Raw genomic sequence first — 21707 nt, 5'->3', positions numbered from 1 at the left:
TGTGGTCCCTAACCATGTCTGCTTTAGAGCAGGTGATAAGGAATCTCTCTGCCTTTCCCAAATCCTCCTAATTACTTGACAAAAAGCTGCTTTTTAAAACTTACTGTTTAGTTTGGGCTTTTTTATTTTATTTTGTAATGTGATTGAAGTGTTGAACTACTAATAAATTTAGAAGCAGAAGCAGCAAGATATTTGAGGGGTCAGACACTGCCTTTGCATACATGTATGGATGGGATGCAGTGCTTGGTTATAGAAGCTCTGCATATACTTCATTTTCATTTGTACTGCTGTCTGTATTGCATTATTGATTGGGGAGGGTTTCAGAGCGTTGATAGAAGGGAAGAACTAGGTCAGATATGGTGTCTGTAAAAGCAGAAAAAGAAGGTTCCACTTCCTTAAGAAAGCATCTAATAAAGTTATGATTAAATTGCATAGAGGTGCTGTTAATGTGGGATTGAGAAGAAAATCTACTGGTGTGATTTAGGACTTGGGATGGGCACTAAGGCAGGGTAGAAAGGATGCTTTAAAAATGGAGGTATTTTTAATCATACAGTGATTCTGCAGTGATTCTGCTTGGGAGGTGTGGGTTTTGCTTTGCATTTCCCTTCACCTGCCCTGGAAACAAAAACTTCCTGTAGGGAGTTTAGTTTTTCCAGTGCATGTTTGAGTTTTTGGGTTGTTTGCTCTCACTTCCCCTCCAGGTGAGCGTGGTACAGGACTCTGTCAATATCTCTGGCCAGAACACTATGAACATGGTGAAGGTACCAGAGTGCCGCTTGGCAGATGAGTTGGGAGGACTCTGGGAGAATTCACGCTTCACGGACTGCTGCCTGTGTGTTGCGGGCCAGGAGTTCCAGGCTCACAAAGCCATACTGGCAGGTTGGTATTGAGCTGGATGGGCCTTAGTAGGATAGGAGACAACAGCCTCATGGCAGGTGGATTTATTTTGAGCTACTTTGTCTTTAAAGGAGGCTTCTGCAGCTCTTTTAACTGCAGAGTTGTAGTGCAAGATTGTTTTGTGAACTGTTACAGGTAGAGAAGAAATACCTACTTAGTTTTTAATTGCCTGTGTCCTCCTATGGCAAGGATGGTAGGAGAATTTTTTTGTGGCTGTAGTGTACTAGAATGTATTCCTAAAGTATTTGTAAGCAGAAGTTAGCACGTTTCCGGAGGAACACTTTCTTGTAAAGAAACATACCTTACCACCCATGTCCTTTCAACCAAGGCTGAAGAGTACGTAATAAATTCTCCCATACCCAGTTTGAAGCTATGTCAGCCACAATGTCACAACCTGTACTTCTTTACTAGTTGTACCCAATTTGCCCTGTCTGCTATAGGAGAATTTTTCCTGCATTAAGTATCTGGACAGGTGTTGTGTTGGCAGGCTACACTTAGCTCCTCCTGAAGAGTAAAAGAGCATCTCTAACTGTGTTTTATTTTCCTCGCTGCCGTAGCACGTTCCCCAGTTTTCAGCGCCATGTTTGAGCATGAGATGGAGGAGAGTAAAAAGGTAAGTTCCTGAAGGAAGAACAACTTCTCCAGCTAGGTGCATAGCTCTCTAGTCAACTCTTAGCATCACGGGTCAGATAACTTTCTTAGGTAGTCTTTGTGACTATTGTCACCTTTTAACTGTTTTTCTCACACTAGTTGCAGGTCTCTGCTTCAGCTGTCCTGAAGGGAGGAAGAAAGGGATCAAGGAGGCAATTGTTACCTTTGTTACTCTTGGGGAAGGAGACTGGGGTAGGATAGGGACAAGTAGAGAATGTGAAATTCAACTTAGAATTCTTCCTACTCCGTCCACATCTTTTTCTTGGGGTTGTTTTTTTGTTGGGGTTTTTTTTTGCAAATAGTACACATTCTAAATAGTTTGTCTCTGTAGCAAATTTCTGAATATTGAAAGAACTTGGGTAGAAGGAAGCCTCTTATCTTCTTGTCAGGATCTTAATTAGCTTCATTTTTCTGATAACAGAATCGGGTTGAAATCAATGATGTGGAGCCCGAAGTTTTTAAGGAAATGATGTGCTTTATTTACACGGGGAAGGCACCAAATCTTGACAAAATGGCCGATGACTTGCTGGCAGCTGCTGACAAGGTACAGTTGGGATTTATGGGTGTTCAGAGAACCAGGACTGACATGCACCTTGCTTTACACAGTGTTCGTTGGAGATTGCTGCAGTAAGCTTTTCATGTGATCATTGTGGTTGGGCAGTTTCTTTGAATTGGTTGTAACTTACAGGTAAATCTGGATGTGGTATAAAATACTTACAAGACAGGATATACATACAAGATAGCTATAGCTGTATAGATACATGTGTTAACATACAACAATCAGGAATTTCTGTCTCTACTGCTCATTTTTAAGCATTTTAAAATTTCAGAGAACATCAGAATAAGAGCTGGGGGTGAAAAGAAAATTTCAAGGTGGACCTGGCGATATTTTTTCAGTGTGATTATTACCAAATCTCAAAAGTAGTGTTCTGTCTTGGCAAACAGGGCGTGCTTCTCCTCCCGATCTGGCTGGTATCAGCAGCTTCAAGAGATGCTCTAAAGTGATGGATAGACAAGAGTGGCAAGGTCCTGTTGTTTATTTTCTTTTTGCAGTGGCAGTCCCTGCTGTTTATGGAGAGAAGGGGTTCACTGGAGGAAGCCCTGTTGCCTAACCCATCTGTGGCTTTGCAGGGTCCTTGCCAGGGAGGTGTCGGGGATGGTCTAACTGGAAGGCTGCTGGAAGTCTCCATGTAGCAGGCGCAGCGCTGTGGCCTTGCCCGCCAGCCAGCCTCTGCCTCCTTCCTTTTGCAGCACCAAGGACAGAAGAGAGTGCTCTGCTGGTTAGCGAGCCATATTAACCAGTGAAAATTCTTAATATATAACCAAAATTTTATTTCCTTTTTCTTTTTTCTCTTAAAAGTGAATTTAGTGCTGGTGAAAGATGCCAGTTTGACAGCACTGGAGACTAAAGTCCTGAATTTATCCATCGAACAGGTTCAGCACGGGTAGAAGCAGTGCAAGAGTCTCCACACTGCCCTGCCAATGTGCCTCAACTCTGACCTGGAGGGACCACCTCTAGGGGTGAGAGCGTAGTTCAGTCTCCATGCTTCTTCAGTCCTTGGATTCTCTTGTGGGTGCCAGTTAGGGTGGTGGATTTTAAGATGTGGATGCATGTAACCTTGTTCCACGCAACCACCACACGGCCATCAAATTCCCTGTCACTGGCGGACCTGGGCTTCATCAAAAATGCTGATTTTAGAGGTGAAATGCTCCATATGCCATTATTAGGCCACTGCAACTAGAATTAAAATGGGAAATAATGCAAGGAGATTCTTGGCCTGATTATAATCATTGCCACATATTGATTGAGAGCTCACATCCCATCTTTAACTGAGACAAGTGTAAGTAAGAAGCAGTACATTAAGGACAGAGTAGGCTTTAACTTTGAGTTTCCTGGCTTTTAATGTAGAGTTTTTTTCCTTTTAAACTCATTGTGTGTCTCTTAAAAGCAGAAATAAAAAATCTTTCATGAAAGCACATAAAACATCTAATATTTACTCAAGAGACTGAAATGGCTTCTTGTGAGTTCCTCCTGTCTCTTGGGGAAAATATGTAATTAGACCAAAACCAAAACAAAGCACGTCTTCTCAACCCAGGAGATACTATTTCAGCCTCTTGGGTAAGTATGCTGTTAGGTTGGGTGTTTGGGTTTTTATTTTAAGTGTAATTAAGAAAGGGGGGAAGGGGAAATCTTGGTACCTGAGAGACCGGAATGGCTACTTTTGCCCAACTATGGAATTAGAAATGGAGCTATTTGTAGTGAAAATCAAAATAAAAATTATACATCCATGGAGGAGAATATTCAATTTACAAAAGGAGAAATTTTAGCTTGAAATGCAGCAAACAAGGCTTACTGACAGACAATAATAAAAACTAATGGATTGCCCCTCATTTGAAACTGTTTTATTTATTGATACAGATGAAGGAAGTGAATGATTTGCCTTCTCAGATGTTCTGGTGGGAGAAAACTGTCTTGGTTATGAGTGCTATGCCTCAATTGAAATAAGTATTATCACAACCTTAAGTGAAAATTTTTTTCAATAATCTGAAATTATTCATTCAAATTAAACATAATGGGATGAAAATCTCAATCAGACTATAAAATCTATAGTAATAGTGCTTATCCTATGGCAAGTGCTCCCATCGTCATGCAAATGAGCTTGTTACCAGCTCTCTGTTCAGGTTGACAGAGCGAGCAGTGCTTACAAATCCAGTATCTTCCAAATGCAGCCTCACATACTCAGGAACTTGTACATCATGTCATCTCTTAAGTTGTCCAAAAAAGCCTTATAAACAGTATGAAAGATACTCTCAAATGCAGTTATCTGTCAGATTAAACAAACAAAAAAACCCAAAATACTTTATTTTTTAGAAATATCACTGAATTTGAAGTCGTAACATGAAGAAGACTTAACTCTGTTTAGTCTTTAGGACAGTTTATGTAGTGCTAGTATTACTACTCCTGTAAGAACTGCATTAGAATTGACTGCTTTCCTACTCCCTGTGAATTGTAATCATGGGATCTAGAATATTCAGAACTACTCATTTTGTCTCACCCAGAGAACTGCAAACCCCATAATCACATCACACGTACCAAGATTTTCAGAAGTACCTCAGTTCCCAGCAATGATGATCTAGAAGACTGGGCTTTGGGGTTTGGATTTCATTTCATTCACTGATAGTGAGTGGCTTACAGTTTCTGAGAACTGACCTTTTTGAAGTCTGCCTGAGACCACTGTGGTGCTTTTGAAAATCTTGCCGGTGTATCCATATTTCAATACTGTCTCAAGTGCTGCAGGAAGTAGAGTGTGAAATTTATGAGACAGCACTCTTCTTCTAAGCATACTGCAAATTTCTTAGAATTTCGCAAACCATTGACATGGCCCAACCCTGTGGATCTAAAAAACGTTGAGGCAAATGCACAATTGAATGGTAGAAGCTCTTAGACTGAGAATGTGACATTAGAATAGAGCTTTTGCCAGGTCATTACAGACATACTGTGATGTTTCATTTCCAGCTGGATAGCCGCAAGAAATCGGGGGCATTTGTTTAACATTCTAGTATTAAACTAGTAGCATTTACTTGAGCAAGGTTGGTGTTAATGTACAGGTCATTAATGGCAAAGAAATTGAGTGAAAACTGCCTAAACATTGCTGGAACACCTATGGAGCATTCGCTGTTAGGTCTTCCCACTGAACCCAGGTAATACTGTCATGTAGCAATAGAGTGAGAATAAAGATTTGGCTTCAGCATTCTGTGCCTTGAAGTAACTGAGGTAGTAAGTATTCCAGGTGACCTGAAATTCTCATTTCAAAGCATGAGCACAGCACCAGTAAACCTGTAACACAAGAAGGCCAGGATGAGAGTTATGGTGGGTATATTTCCTCTCCATTGCTTTCCTCAGGGTGGGTACATCGTGAGTCTCCTTTTTTTTTTTTTTTTTCCCTCCGCTTTTTTTGCTGTTTACTACTTTGAGTACAGTTCAGATGCATATAGCAAAGCAAAGAAGTCTGTTCAGCGTAATAGAGTAGTTTGTTACTGAACAGTGAAGGAGCACAAGTAAGGCTTCACATCAGGCATGATTAGGTGTTTTCTTCTTTGTAACTGTACTTTGGCTTGTATTTTGCAGTATGCTCTAGAACGTCTGAAGGTGATGTGTGAGGATGCACTGTGCAGTAACCTGTCTGTGGAAAATGCAGCAGAGATCCTCATTCTAGCTGACCTACATAGTGCTGATCAACTAAAAACTCAAGCAGTGGACTTCATTAACTAGTGAGTTTATTTTGTTCCAGGATGCAGCAAGTCTAGGGGAAGGCATTATTAGCAATAGGGTTCTCTGCCCTTTTTGTATTGATTTAAGATACTTCTGTGCTGAGTAGTCAGGGTAGATGAGCATTGTGTTCCTGCTGTCCTCCACCAGGGATCATGTATGTCTTGAGCTTTTCATCCTTAAGATGAAGGACTGCCCAGCATACAGTTGTGCCAGCAGAGCCAAAGCTTGCTGTCTTTGCAGAAGATGCCTAACATACATCCAGGGTGGTCCTAAGACAGTACACTAAAAATGTTGTGCTTCTTGAGCATGTGGAAAGAATCTATTTAGTTAATGCTTTTTATCTCCAGTTGGTAACTTCAGATGTTCTTTCTTTATTTCTAGTCATGCTTCTGACGTCATGGAGACATCAGGCTGGAAGTCTATGGTAGTGTCGCATCCCCATTTGGTGGCTGAGGCATATCGCTCATTGGCTTCTGCACAGTGTCCCTTTCTGGGACCTCCACGTAAACGACTGAAGCAATCCTAAAGTTCTGTCTGTCACACCACCCCATGTTTTTCTGGAAGCAGCATCAGCTGTTGCTGCTGTAACCTTGACCACCAGGTAGACAGCGAAATCTGTGGAGCTTTTACTCTGTTGTTGGGGGGAAGAGACTGCTTCGTGACACCCAGACTTTTTAAAACAGCACCAAGTAACTTGGGGAGAGGGGGGAGGGTGGGCCTGGGGCTCTGGGGCTGTTCAACCTAATGAATCCCTGTCGCTGCATCGTCTGTGTGTTCCCTTCGACTTGGCTGAGTCAATTAAGTACAGGGTTCGGTTTAGGCACCAACCCAAGTCGGAACAACCCAGTAGTGGTACTGGGGAAGACAACATCTCTGCGTCTGGCAGCACAGAACAAATCGTCAGATGCCTGGAGCAAGAGGACATTTTAGTGTTGGAGGGTTAAAAAGAATTTCCAGTGAGGTTCTGGAGAGGAAGTACCTGATGGGAGCTCCAGTAGTATTTATGTCAAAAAAAGAGAATTTAAGTCCTTCCAGCTGAGCTAAAAACTGGACGTTTGTGTAACTCCTTATTGCCATCCAGCAACAAGAAGATCAGTTTCTCTGTTAGTAGCACTTGTATGTTAATTGAAAAGAAAAAAAAAAAAAAAAAGAAAAAAACCCCTACCTTTTATAACATGACAGGTTGAAGTGAAAGGGGACAGCGTAAGGTTGTGTGTTCTGGAGGGTGTGAATAGACTGAAGGCAGCCTTTGGCAAGTCTGTATTGGTTTTGAGAGGACTAGAAAATCCTTGATCTGGAGCGTGCTGTCTGACAAGAACAACGGTTACTGTTTTTAGATATTGTGGGAAATGTTTTTGGCATTTTTCCCTGCTTTATTTCCATCCTCCCCCTTTTTAAAAAAAAAAAGAGAAATTTTATTGTTCATGAACGCTGCGTTAAAAGTTCCTGTCCTGAGTTGCTAAATGACTCTTAACTGTTTGTACCTGACTTGCCGACTGTATAGGAGCCAGTCCTGTTCCTTTCTATTAGTCACTCTTCTTACAGGGAAGAAGTTTCAAAATAGCTGGTAACTTTTTTCTTTTTGAAAATATAAATAATTACTATTTTGTACTGTGTGGTATCTGTTGTCTTTTTTGTTGTTTCATCTTTAAGACTTGCCAGTTTAAAACTGGCTCCCAAAAGGTTCAGTTTCGGTCTCCTGCCATGTACTGGTAGCGACATGCTGTTTCTGGAACTCGGATGGGATTGATTAAGGAATGCTGCAAACATAATTGTGATGCACACCTGTGTTATTTCTCATAGCAGTTATTGCCAAAACGCAAGAGAGCATTGGCTTTAATAATAGCAGCGTGAAGCTGACCCGTGGTCCTTCCTTTTTCACCTGTACCTGTTTAGATGTCGGAGGGGAGAATAGTGTAATCGCCATCTGTTTTATGTGACATTAAGGTGCAGTGCAGGATGTCTGGGCAGGATAGACACCATCCATTTATGTCATCATTAGCCCCAAATCTCCAGGGAGTTTAGATTGAAATACACAGCACCAGGGCATCAGCAAATTGATCTGACCTTAAGATGGTCAGGTAGGGCATGTAATGGATTATAGAGACTAACTCTGTTTTGTCTAGAAAATAGATTAGGTATCAGTTGTCTCTGATTGTTCATTCTGTTATCATACTTTTCTCTCACAGCTTCTTGTCCCTTGTGTGAAGGAGAATTCCATTTATATGCTCATGTGTTTAATCTGGCTGCTGTCTATTTTTATCCAATGGTGACTCATGAGCGGGTCCCTGCCCCTTTTTGTGTTCCTCCACTGAGGCTCTCATCATAAACCCACAACTGTCTGTATAGTAAAGCCTTCCTTTTACGTGGTTCACAAATTCCTATATTACATCTATTGCTTGAATGCCACTAATTCCTTTTATATTGGATTTAACGTGTGTTTCCTTTTAGGTAAGCAAAGCATTTAGTCATAATGAGATTCTCCCCACTACTCTGTCAGGACTCAAACCCAGCATTTCTAGCTTATAATTGCATGCAGACATGAAAAGTTCATTGCCAGGTAATTGCAGAAGTTGTCTGTGTGGCACAGAGATGTCTAATTATGCTGCAGTAATCACATTGTTTACTGAAATATTCAAGCCTGAACGAGACCTTTTATCCTTGTCATGTTAGAGTGACCAGCTGTTCAAGGAGTGGCGCTGGCTCAGCCCTGCCCTGGGCAGCAGACATGCCCAGGAGAAAGGAAACGGGTGTTCACATCACCTGTCCTCGGCCTTTTTTGGGGGGGAGTTATTTACAGGGAAGCAGTACAGAATTGGCAGCCTTCTTCCCTGGAGGACAGGGAGATACCTGCAGGAAAATAATCTGTTCTGGGACTTGTCTGTCCCAACACTTCCTGCAGAGCCAGGTGCAGTTGCAGAACACACTGTCACGGAAGGTCTGAAATGAGATCTGCAAAGGAGGCGACTTGTTCAGATTGTTCAAGTTGCAGGTGAATTAATGATTTATTTGTCAACTTCACTTTTGTTGTTGTTGTTTGTTTTTTTTTTTTGTTGTTGTAAATGATACAGCTGAAGCCATCTGGTTATAACAACATCAGAGCTAGAGCATACTGTTCATAAACCTCCCACTGACATCCTCCCCTCCCCAGATCTGAAACGTAATTCAAGTTAACTCACAATCTGTGGCATGTGTTGTTACTGCAGAGATGTCCATGCCAGTTGAACAGTTGGAGGTTTGAATTCCGCAAGGAGATGGCATATTTATCAAAACAATATTTCAGAGAGATGTTTTTACCAGGTTTTCTGAACTGCAATGTAGCTACCACTGGTCTAGCTTCAGAATTTAGGTTGGAACCTGGACTCAGGATTTTCATTCAGTCTCTTTCACCTCCTCAAGGGTGTTACGGAGACATTTCATCCCGATGTACAGTCTTTCATGTGCTTCCTTCTCCCTATTACCTCCTTGCTCCTGCTTCCTCTACTCGCTTTTGTGCTGACCTGCGAGGGTTGCAGCCTTCATCTGGGTGTGGGGAGGAGAGACGGGAATGAGAAGTATCTCAATGAATCTCCTGACCTCTTTAGCAGCGGTAGGATGTACATATGCCCTATGCCTAGAAGCAGTCAGCTCTCTCTGAGGATCCAAACACCAAATATTTTTTACTGGCCAAAAGATTTCTTTCTGGCTGCCCCTTGGGCTTTGTTATTACAGACTCAGAATCTGTTGAGGTATTTTTCTTACTGTGTGAGTTTTTCCAGATGAAGGGAAACAGCTTGTCTGCTTATAAGCAGAACAAACAGCAGAGTGGGGAGAGCTGCTGTGCTTTGAAACTCTCTCTGGCTTTGTTCTGGTTCACAGACTGCTGTTAAGGACACAATACCAGCTCTCCTTTTTTTTTTCTTTTTTTTTTTTTTCCCCCACCCCTTCCTTCAAGGAGCCAAAAATATTTATTTGTTATAGATAGATAGATATACTTCATTTCAGGTTTCTCAATTTCTGTGCAATTTATTTTGCAAAAGGCTTTGCTTAAAATAATTACCTTGTTCAGTTGGTTTGGGCCATGCAGTTTTTCCTTCTCTCATGACTGCCATTTAACTTGTGTTGCAGAATTACTTAACTCATTTATTTCTAAAGACTGTTTTTGGTTAATCTAATATGAAGACATTTAATTGTAGAGGGTGGTTGGTTTGATTTTTTTTTCTGACCTGCTGCTCACTTGGATCTCTGGCTGCAATTCCAGACACATGCTGCAGCAAATTTTGCCTTGGCAATTCCAGTTTCTTGTGTGTGTTATAGTTAAAGTTAACTTTGAAATTGCTGCTGGTGGTGCTGGTTGGGTGAGCAGCAAGAGGGGCAGGAGAGTGCCAGTTTGAACTGCACAGGAAGGCAATGGGCAGAAGAAACTGGGAGACAGCCCAGGGAAAAAAAAGAGGTGACAGCCCATGAAATAGTTGGGGAAATAAATTGCAGTGACCTAGAAGGCGTTTGGAAAATACGTATGATAAATAAGGCAGGAGCAGTTCAGTAGGAAGTGGCCTTTTAACCCAGCTGAAAGTTGTTGTGCAGAGCACAGGCAAGAAAATTCAGCTGTGTGTTGGGTTGGTTGGGTTTGGGTTTTGCATCTTGCCTCTACTTGATACATTAGATTTTTGTCTCTAAGACTGAATTATTAAAATCACTTGAGGAAATGTGTTAATTGATGGGGTAAATTGGGAAGGGATGGAGAGAGAATTGCAGTTATTCCATCAGATTATGAAAAACCACAGGCGTGAGAGGTACAAAATGTAGGGTTCCTCTTTGAATAATTGAAAAGCATAAATGGCCAAGAAAAAATAAAAAGTAGTTAACAGAGATGGTGTATGATAAACTGGATGGGAATTGGAACACTTCCCCCAGCCCTCCAGAAGAGAAATGATGTCCTGCGTTGCTCTGGAGTACTTTTCTCTAATCCAAATGCAGGTATGTTACTTTAAGCACTGCCATCGGGAAACCGAGCTGGGATTGAAGAGAAAATTGTTGACTCTTGCCATTGGGGAGCAGCGTTGAGGATGAGAACTCCTCAGATGTTTATACCGAGCTGGTAATGAAGGTTTCTGAGCCTTGAAATAGCCAGAGGTTGCACATCTAGGAGTAATGGAATGAAAATGAACAAATTAAAACCATTTTCAAACTGTCGTTCCACTTCTTCTGTAAGGTTCCTGGCAGACACAGAGGTTATCCCTGAGCATTTTGAGTCATTTCAAACCTCCTAGAGAATGCACTTTGTCAAACGGGGATCTGGTTGTGACACGGCAGGGAGGTGGGTGCTGGTCCTTGATATTTAATAGCGTGGCATCCCAGAGAGTTCCCTCCTCACCTGGACGTCTGCAAACCTGCTCCTCACTGCCACGTCTAATGTGAGAGCTGGAGTGTGTTTTGTCTGCTTTTTTATCTTCACATGGTAAGATGAAGCAGCATGAGTGTCAGCTCTTAAGAATGATCCATCTCATTGCTGGGGTGGATTATTTTTTCCAGGTCATGCCTGTTTATTTCAATGTTACCATAGGACTAAAGGTTTTGAATGCCCTTTTTTATTTTGTGTTGGGAGGAGAGTTTCCCGCTGTTGATTCCGATTGTTGCTGCATTGCAGTTTGTCTGTGCTTCCTTTCTTTCCCACTAACTTTTTTCACTCCTCTAGGCAGGTGGCATTGGCAAAATTATTGCTTATTATTGATTTTTGCCAAACAACAAAACACTCCACAAAAATAGCTAAACAGGATGTTGAGTTTTTCAGTCTGTGGCCAGGATACAGCTCGCAGCCAGCTCCAGTGGTTGTTGGAGGCTTGTCAGGGGTTTCACCCTCGTCGCAAGGACAACTGGCCAGTGCTTTTTGTGGACCGCGATGAGAGTGCTGGCAGACTGGAAATTTTCTCTTTATATTGTCTATGGACATTGGCTTGTATCCTGCATGCTGTACGGCAAGGAGACTGCAAAGTCGGGCAGTATAATTATCATGGCTTGCTGTCCTGGTGTGCTTAATTGAAATAACGGTGTTCTGTAATGGTGCATTCATCCAGCAGCAGCCTCAAAGTTAGTCTGTCTTAAGACAGAATAGACTAAAATAGAACACTTTCAGTTGGAAGTAACCCACAATGATCATCTAGTCCAGATGCCTATATACCTGTGCAGCTGAGATAATAGGAGTATTTCGTTGTGTGCTCGCTCCTACATATGTGGGTTGCCAGGAAATTGGTTCACGTGCTGTATGTGCCCTTGGTGATGGGCTCTGCTGAGGGACAGGCAGTAACTCCTTCACTTGCCGTCACTGCTTGCGACTGTAAAACATTTAGATATAAATGAGCAGGAGATACTCTGATGGGTTGTAATAATTTCTCTCTCTAGAGCATATGAAATTAAAATGCCTTTTCTTTATTCTCCTCTGCCCAGTGTGATGTCAATGCTAAGTCAGATTCTCCTGAATTAAAAAAAAAGACACAATAAAAAATAAACCACCTTGCAGATTTGATTTCTGATGTGATGTGCCAGATGGTAAAACCTGAATTAGGTAGCAGGCATTGCTTAGCTGGAGCCTGTAAACAAAATTGAACTCCAAAATACTCTTTAATGAGCTAGATTTATTTCTAGGTGCTGAAATCTCAAAAGGCAAGGGAAAAATAGAGACATTTTGCACACGGTATATGTTTAAATAAGCTTTTTCCTTCCTTTCAGCACCACAGCAATAACTCCATCCCATTCCAGGGCTGCTGGGACTTCTAAAATGCGTAATTCTGTGAGGTTATAATTATTCTGGGTGCTTTAGCATGGCATGGAGCTGGGCTGTAGGATGTAAGTGGTGGTTTTGTTATATTGATGAGTGGTTTGATTTTAAATCTTGCCTGTATATTCTTTGAGGGCGTGGTTCTTCAAAATTAAATCTAACAGATGCCTTTTACCTAATCCCCGTGAGCCAGTGCCGCTCTCCTTCAGCGCTTCTCTGCCGGCTGTGATGATACAGAGTGATTGATGGGTACAGGTAGATACTTGCAGTGTCAGTTCAGCAGCTGCTGATGGGCAGCGTCATGGGAATGAAACAGTGTGGATGTAAAAGCCGCAACTGTTGTGACTGGTGGTTCCATCTGTGTTTCCCCTCCTGCCCCCAGCACTGGCACCTTGTGCTGCTCAGCACCGTGCTCTTTGCCTGCAGTGCGTGGTGAGGAACTTCCCAGGGTTTTGATGTAAGCAGACTTTTCCTGTTGGTGAACAGTCACCGCATGCTTAAAATATGTGTTACTACCTTCCCCTAATATTTTAAACCTCTGGCTATGGATTGGTGTTACATAAAACGTGTCTGGGTGTATGCTTCTGTAAAACGGTAATGTAAAGGGGGGAGAGAATGGGCTTTAGAAGTGGTGGGAGGAGAGCTTGATGTGTCAGAAAATAGGTAGGCTGTGTTTAAGTATAGATAACGCATACAATACTTTATTTTTCAGAGCTCTGTAGCTGTTTTAAAAAAAAAAAACACAGAACACAACAAACCAGCCCGAAACTTCAGCATCTTACCAGAAATGCTTTTCTTTAATACACAGTGGCCTATTAAAGACAGAGGTCTCAGAGCACAGTCAGTTTTGACGCTCACAGGTCCCACCGTTGGCATCATCTCTGCTGAAAGCTTTGCCTAGACAGGGTCTTCGTGTTTATTCCCCATTTGTTAGCATGTGAGATTTGGGGACGCTTGCATTGCTGCTCCCTCTGCTCATGCTGTTCTTGGCAGTGGATGGATGGCTAGAGAGCTGCCAAGAAAAAATGGGGCCAGTACCTTGTTTTCAAAGTTTATTAGATGTTGCAAGCATGCTGTAATGTCACATCTTGTGGTCAAAGAGTTTTAAGCAACTTTAAGTGCTGCTTCCAGCTGTTTTCCAAGCTTCATTCCCAAAATAGAAATTAAAAAATCATGAGAATGCCAAGCCCACCCTTTTGTTCATAAAAACATAAATGGGAAGCTGTGTCTTCAGAGACCTGCTTATGCTCTTTTGGTGCTTTGGGGGTGAAATAGCCCTCTTCCAACTAGAGGAAGAGGGATGTTTTTCCAAAATTCATTCCATCCCTGGACACAAACAACCCTGTGTAATAGAAACAGACCTCAAAATGAGAAGTTTAGCTGTGGGGAGATTTCTTCCATCAGCACCTATTAACCACAAGTTTGTCCTTGTCTCAGATTAGCCATAGAGAAAGACTCAATAATAATCCAACTGATTTATTTATGTAGGGCTTTTCTTAGAGAATAATTTTTAAAGGGACCAGAAGAAATAATCTGGCACACCCTAGTGTCCCAAGGCAACACTATTTTTAAATCAGGTTCAGCCCTCTGCTGGCCTTTAACTGGCAGGTTTATAAACTGTAAAGTAAAAATGCGTGGATCTTCTTCAGGTTGCTTGCTGTAGCTTGAGATGCCAGGAGGGCATGGGTTCACATACAGGCTTCCTGTTTTCCAGCTGATTTACTTGTGTGTGTTGCCACTTCAGAGCTCGCTTTATTTTCAACACATAAGGGAAGAAATGATGCACAATTTCCAAAACTAGATAAAATTCAGACAGTTTTCGGAGTGAGGAAGAGGAGTAGTAGAAAGAAACCACTGAACAATGTTTACTGCTTATCATTGATAAATATATGATAGGATTGATGGCTGCCTAGAAAAACTTTCACTTGTGTCCATTTTTTTAAGTCCTACTATAATAGGTAATTAAAGTATACTAATTGAATTAAGATCCCATCTGTCTGAGTTCAGCAAGCCAACAAGTCCCTTAATTAAGATATGTTTGCTATAACAGGCTGCAAACACAGAGCTGGCCACCAATGGTGTAAGCAAATATCTGTCTTCCCATGACAAAGTGCCAGAGCATCCAGTGGGCTGAGGAGATCAAAATAAAATCTGCAAGGCAGGCAGCACTTGTTTGTGGCATGACAATAAATGTGAGAATAGTTACGCTTCCTCTGATAGCTGAGAAAAATGCCAATTTGAGCTGGGTGCAAACGTTTTTAGGCATTTTGAGGTAGACAGCAATAATAGTAACTAAAAGGCTCTGGGTTATTTCAGCATCCTGATCACCATCTCAGTGGGACGATGTCTAGTATTGGAGGCAAGAAGAGAGAACATCGTAGTTAAAATCAGTGTCTTCAGACTGCAATTTCAAAAGGTTTATAAAGCACCAGTGTATCCTCGAACCTACTGTGTCGATTTGCAGACACAGTAGGTTCCTGGGCTGCTCCACCATGGACTGTCTGCACTTCTTTATTTAACCGTCAGTCCCACATGCATGTGTAGAGTCCACTGAGGAATCTCCTTTTAGATGCCTTATCCTTTACTGGTTTTGTTGTTGGGATTGTAGTTTTCTGAACAAGACATAAAATTCAGGCACAGGGGCTCTTAAAACTAAGGGTTTCCTTCTAGTCTGGGCTGCTGTGTCCATAGCACTGGCCTCTGAGCAGGACCCTTCCCAGGAGATGGTTTCAGCCAAGGAACCTGCTGAAATTCTCTTTCAGTTTATAATTGTCTTTCTACATTTCCTCCAGTAGTACCTTCAGCCTAATGAAACTGTGTTGGGATGCTTTAAAATCCTGGAGGGAAAATGTGCACATGAATGGAGGTGCCTCTGTGCACAGCTGGGGGACGAGCCTGTGTCAGCAGGGCAGGAGAGCAAGTACCCAGCGTGTGTGGTTCAGATAGAGACATGGCACAGCAGTGGGGAGAGGAGGCAGGTGACTGAAGGGTGACAATGGTGACCAAGCCAGCTGCATCCCACCCGTGGCAACTTGTTCCTGAGGATTTGTCCTTTTCCCCCTGATCTGTTTTGGAGCCAGAAAACTGGATTTTCTGCTGCTTGTGAAGGAATTGTCCTTGATGGAGGGTTTGGGAGGTAGCGTGTGTTCGTGTTGAGCGTGTGGGGAACTTTCAGGAGGAGCATATGCTGTTGGGGATCACCCCATTGTCTTCCCAATGCACTGCAGGGGACCAGGGCAGGTGGGAGGCCATCGGTATTTCAAGAAGGATTGGCAGAAGTGGGGGGAGCAGGAGAGCTGCTGGTCCAGGATAAGTCCTACAGACATGTGCTGAAGATGGCAGGTGTGCATCCTTGATGGCACAATGCTTTGAGTAGACCACAGAAGATATTATTTTTTTTTTCCCCCCCCCTTATGGGAGAATTTCCCAATGAGGAGGTTAGATGAAAGCAGACGCTTCGTGATGCAGTTTGAAAGCAGAGAGACATCTGCCACAGATCAGAAAAGCCTGGCAGGTGGAAAACTCACCAGCCCTCCCTTCTTCCTGCCTTTATCCTGTACGAGGCGCATCTCTGTTCCCCGTGTGTCGCAGCCACTATGCTGACATGGGCTCTGTGCCACTCGGCAAAGAGCAGCAGCACCAGAAACCAGAGCTCTGCTGTCCCAGAGCGTGGTGGTGGGGCAACACACCAACCTCCCCTCCCTCAGTCCTGGCTGGTTTGTACCTTCCCCCTAAAATACCACACAAAGCTACAGGAGCCAGGAGGATTCTGCAGCTTGAGAGAACATGAGTGAAAACTGAATTATTTAGCATATTTTTTAGTGCAAGCAGGTGTGGGGTTTGAAGCGGTTTGAGTTGGGAATTCTCTGCAGAGGAGTTAGGGTCTGGTGGGATTTGAGAGGGCTGGACAAGTTTTCCATTCCTGTCCTCCTCTGGCTGCCTCTTGACAGCCTTCCCTTTTTTTTTTTTTTTTTTTTAAGATCTGAATTCTTATTCTCTTTCCTGTGCTTTCCGTCCCCTGTAACTTCCCCCTCACCCTTTATTTTGCTGCTTCACCTGCTGAGTCGCTTGTGGATGCTGCTGTAAAGATCTATTGAGCGCTGACAGCGTGCTTGACGCTGCACACCGGTGTGCAGGGCGATGTGGCCCCTCGTCCCCGGGGACCTGGCCATCTCCTGCAGACACTGCTGTGCATTCAGCCCCTTGCGAGCAGCCAGGTGCCAGTTCAGCTGGAAATGGCTTTAAGGAGGCGAGGGCTGGCTTTGGAGGGGGTTTCATTAGGGGCTGGGGAAGGGGGGGTGTTGCTTTGTGCCTGTATGAGTTTTGGTGTGTTTATTTTATTTTATCATTTTTAGAAGGGGGGGGGGGGGTTTGCAAAGCTGTGCAAGCACTGAAGCAGCGTGCCCTTCATACTAAAGGGTGAGGGCAGGGATGGTCACACAGAGGTATCTCAGGCAGCTCCACTGTGAAGCCCATCCAAGTGGATTTGCATCAACGTTCCCCTAAAATCTCTTCCCCCCTCACCTGCTTTGTTCAGGCATTTGGGACTGTCTGTCTCTGAGCATCAGACAGACACTGTTCTCCATGATCTGCTCAACTCCATCTTGCCCAGATTTTTCCTGCAGCCTTTGGTGGTGGTTAGTCCCCACCGCCACTCACAGGGAGGGCTCCCATGTGCACCAGCTCAGGGGCTGTGACACCAACTGGCCCGACATTGCCTGTCCCTGGGGAACAGGGAAGGGCACTTTGAGCAACAAGCTAATTCAATGCTGCCTCTGTGCACACACGGAGCCGAGAGCTGTGATTGCAGCCACACTCGCACCCTAATGCTCTTGGATAATTTTGTGCAGCCCAAGTAAGCCTGAATTACCCATACAGCACTTAAATGGGAATCGTCCTATTTTTTAAAAAAATTGCTATTATATTCAACTCTTCTTTCTCTGTTTGCAATGTAACAAGACACAAGAGGAAACTCTCACCACTATCTCGATGGTAACAGCTATCCTCCAGCATGGCAAACAGCAAAGCATGCCATGAGCAGGTCACCCTGGGGGGCTGGAGGAGAAGGGGTTACTGCATCACACCTCCCTCCTACTCTTGGGGCAGAAGCCTTTAGGAAACAAGACATTTGGGTAGCAGATGGATGCTCTGGTAGGTCTGGAAACCTCTCAGGCAAAAGTAGATCCTTCCTTCCCACCAGGAGGTTCAGGCCTGATTCTGCACAGCGGCGTGTATGAGCTGAGCTCCCCTAAGGGAACAGATTGCCCTATTCCTCTGGCACTTGGCTGGATGCCGTCCTGCCACCAGCGCACTGAGCAGCGAAGCAGACCTGTTGCTTAATCCTCGAGCCCATCCCTCCAAGCAAAGGGGTCTTTGATGCTCCCAGGTAGGTGAGGGTTTTGGGGGGATGCCAAGGGTGCTGTTCTTGCCCACCCACTCAGCGTGGCTCCCTCTCGGGCAGGAAGCAGCCACTGATGGGCGAGCAGTTGCTGTGATGTGACATTACACGTTACATTGCAGCTTTCTCTGGGAGAGCAGTGCACTCTGCCATTAATTGGAGGGAAAACAATCAGAGACCTGCTGCTTTTGGAGTTTGTTGAAAGCACAGGAAGATGGGGAAATGTTGGTGTTTATGAAATGGCAGCTGGTGCTGAGCTCTGGCAGGGGAGCGGGAGGAGGAGGAGGAGGGAAGCGGTTGTATTTGGGTTCTGGATCTAATTGGCAAAACTGTAATAATTCTTAGATCAAATACACGATGCATTCAGCCCACTTGCATTTTTAGTCTACTGCGTGTAATAACAAGTCATAACACTGGGGATTTCATGAATAATCATTTCTGCTTGCCTCCCCTTTCAGTGGAGGATTTCCAGAGTGCTTCATGATCATGCAGTCTCACTCCATGCCCAGAAGGCAAATGAATTTTATCTTTATAAAGAGAGATAAGGCAGACTAGACAAAGGCCTGGAATAACTTGCTTAAGTTTATCAGAAAAGCTAATAGCATGACCAGGATTTATGCCCAGGAATTAAGATGCTCAAACCGCTTGGAGAAGGAGATGTCTGTCCTCAGCACAGCTTGCGTTGGCACCACAAAATGCGGTCTGCAAAAAGGAGAAACTCTTCCCTTAGCAAAGGAAAGATGACACAGACTGTTGGTGAAGAGACTTTGAGAGGACTTGAAAGGTGCATCGGCTCCCTAGGGAGGGGGGGCTGGAGCAGCATCCTCGCTGCCCTGGCTCTGCCACTGGGCCCATCCTGAGGAGCCGGGCAAGCGCTGTGCTCTGTGGTCAGCATGATGCTGGCCTGGCACCAGCCATAACAAAATCAGACCCCAAGTTACTTTTATGCACCCAGAAGAGCAGGAGAACCAGCAACGTTAATGCATCCAGGGGCCACCTATGGCTATTGAAATAGGGGATTGCAAGCATAAAAGCTTGGCTGACTCACTAGACCTCATTAAAATCTAATAATCTCTGTAAAGATGCAGTGTTGCCCACACGCGGCAGCCCTAGCCCATCTGAACTAAAGTTCAGCAAAGCTCTGTTAGCCATTTGATAGTTTGGGCATGAAACCGTAAAATGTGTACGTTTGTGTTGTGAAAGCACTTAGGTCTCGGGGTGCCCTCCACAATGCTCAACCTCAGCAGTTTGGTTTGGGAGCAAAAGGGTCAGGTTTGTCCCAGGAAGGGATGTTCCAGAAGCTGCAACGTCACCAGCAACACGGGGAGCTGTGCTGGAGACTTGGGGGATTGCAAAAAGCAGGAACAACAAAAGTGTAAATGCTTTGAGCTTCCCCTGCCCTCCAAGCAACATGTCACACGCTCACCGGGCTGCAGGAACTCCAGTATTACCAACCTGGAAGCTTCATAAAAGAAAACCTGAGATGGACTGTAAAATGAGCTAGATGTACAAATCATGAAATTTAACACAAATCGAGGTTAATATTTGTGTTTTGACATCTAAGCCTCCAGAAATCCCATTTTCTTGGGGTTTTCTGTGATTAAGCCAGCTGTTTGTTTTTCTGGAAGCTGAAGTTCTTGATTAACCAAGCGACTGCAATAGCCACTAGTCTGGGAACTCCTCCAAATATGCCAAATTCTGGTGAAAACCTCAATAGTTGGCATCTCCCCAATGTTGATGCCTTTAAAGAAGTTCTCATGTCAAGTAGGGCTTTTGTGACAAAAACATTTTGTTGCTCGTTAGTTTGTCCACAGGCTTTTAATGAGCAAACTTCCTTCTTGTTTGAGATCTTGGCATCCGGCTGGAACCTGCTAAAAATGTTTATGTTTGGAAAATACCTGACTGACCCCAAGTTGAGGAAAATTGATGCCTTGAAGTTATTGTAGTGGTGAGAAGGAGCCGGTTGTGCTATCATTGCATTAAATCATACCTTCCTGTGAGATCTGTTCTTTCCAAAATCCTGGAGTAATGCATTAGCACGTTTTGGAGGTGATAGCTGGCTGGGAGCATCTTACTTGAATCTGAGGCTATGGGTGTTTTTTTGGATATGGTAAATAGGAAATGATAGAAAGGCAAGGTCTGATTGACTGGAAGATTACAAACCAAGAAGTAGTCCTGGTAACCTACAGAGAGATGGATTTATTTTAGGTTGATTAGTCCTAATTATTTTTTATGATATAGGGCAAAATTAATAAAGGAACACTTGGAATGCACAAAGTTGAGAAAATTATCTTAATGGGAGAATTATTCAAATGTTAACCAGCATTTTAAGGAATCATAGAATCATTTAGGTTAGGAAAGACCTTTAAGATCATCAGGTCCAACGACAAACCTAATGCTGCCAAGATGACCACTAAACCAGATGTCTCATCACTTCAGTCCTTAAAACTGGAGGAGGCAGAAGCAATGGGAGCCACTGCCCTGGAATGGAGAGCCCGGTCAGGGCTGGGGGGGTGTTGGGGTGTTGTGTTCCTGCAGTGAGTCCATGGGCTCCTGATTATTTTTTTTTTTTTTTTTTTCTGATTCATCTAATCCCAGTGCTGGGGAGCCCAGATGGACTGGTCCTCACCAGCTCTGACTGCAATTAATGGCTGGGGGCTGCTGATTGACTTTGGTGGGAGGGTGGAGCAGGCTGTTCTGGGAAGCCGGTTTCTAAATGTGCAGAAGCACAGGTTAGCTTGGCTGGGAGACTCATGAAATTTAAATTAGGAGGATTTTGTGGGGAAGAGTAAAAAGTATTACCAAACTAGAGAGAACTAATTACTGGAGATGGAGAACATTCACTGTGTAGTTGTAGATGACAGCAATAAGTAGGTCCCATCAGGGCTTTTCCTGCTTTGGAGACAAAGGAATCGGCTGTCCACTGAGTTATCAAAGATGATAAGGGCCTGCATTTTATAAATGGAGATAGGCTTTAATTGCAAAAATGCCTGTGAATACTTCTGTGGCACTTTGCTGAACTCTGGTGTCATGGAGGATTTTTGAAGTCTCCTTTCCACAGTCATTACATGCTGCTTCATTTGTAATGAAATTTGCAACTCATGGAACTTCATTTGGATAAATTACACACACACACACACACCCCGCCCTTCCCCCCAGTCTCTTTTATGTCCATCTACTAATGGGGAAAGAAATTAAACCTTGGTTCCTTGTGTAACCCTGCAGCAGAGGCAGTTGCAGAGCTTTGAGAAGCAGAAAAAACTCCGTGGCCAATCTCCGCCGTGCCACACAGCCTGAGCAGCACCCCACAAAGCAAATAATCATAAGCTATAAGTGAGTGCATTCAGGTACACCTTGACTTGGTCTGTAATGAGGGAAATTTTACCAAGCGAGTTGGTGCAAAGGGTCTCCTTTCCATCTCATTGTAGCAAGGGGTGAGTGGGGAGCTAAGGGCAGGTGGATTTAGGGTGTGGGGTTTTTTTTTTCTCTTGGGTAGTTTGCCCTTCAGCTCAGCGAAATCCTTCTTTTCTGAGCATGGGTTGTGACTCTGCTAGCAGGAATCCTCTTCTCCCAAGCCCGAATAATGGCCTGTCCTGGTCTCCTAGTAACTGCAGCTGCCACATCACTTTTGACAATGGTGCATCCTTTGTAGCCTGGTTCTCTGCTCCCGCTGTCTGCTCTGTTTCTTCAAATGGCAATTGTCTGAAATTTCTCCAAATGAGCAACTTTTG

The 21707-nt window shown here is 43.7% G+C and overlaps 1 protein-coding gene across 6 annotated transcripts in view; it reads left to right on the top strand.

Annotated features, from left to right (window-relative positions):
* The window catches only part of LOC119159079 (speckle type BTB/POZ protein), a 28503-nt gene extending 21071 nt beyond the window's left edge, over nucleotides 1–7432 (top strand). For 5 of the 6 annotated variants that reach the window (XM_037411601.1, XM_037411603.1, XM_037411602.1 and 2 more), the window contains 5 exons: nucleotides 702–879; nucleotides 1455–1510; nucleotides 1970–2092; nucleotides 5678–5820; nucleotides 6203–6666. In XM_037411601.1, the coding sequence (XP_037267498.1) occupies nucleotides 702–879; nucleotides 1455–1510; nucleotides 1970–2092; nucleotides 5678–5820; nucleotides 6203–6347 (645 nt within the window). In that variant the 3' untranslated portion in view covers nucleotides 6348–6666. Of the gene's footprint in view, nucleotides 1–701; nucleotides 880–1454; nucleotides 1511–1969; nucleotides 2093–5677; nucleotides 5821–6202 lie in introns of all 6 variants that reach the window. The other variant, XM_037411598.1, reaches the window with a different exon arrangement.
* Nucleotides 7433–21707: the final 14275 nt, after the last annotated feature.

Source organism: Falco rusticolus, chromosome 18, assembly GCF_015220075.1.
Source record: "Falco rusticolus isolate bFalRus1 chromosome 18, bFalRus1.pri, whole genome shotgun sequence".
Taxonomy (NCBI): domain Eukaryota; kingdom Metazoa; phylum Chordata; class Aves; order Falconiformes; family Falconidae; genus Falco; species Falco rusticolus.
The sequence above is the reverse complement of the archived record's forward strand: the minus strand, read 5'-3'. Positions and strand labels throughout refer to the sequence as shown.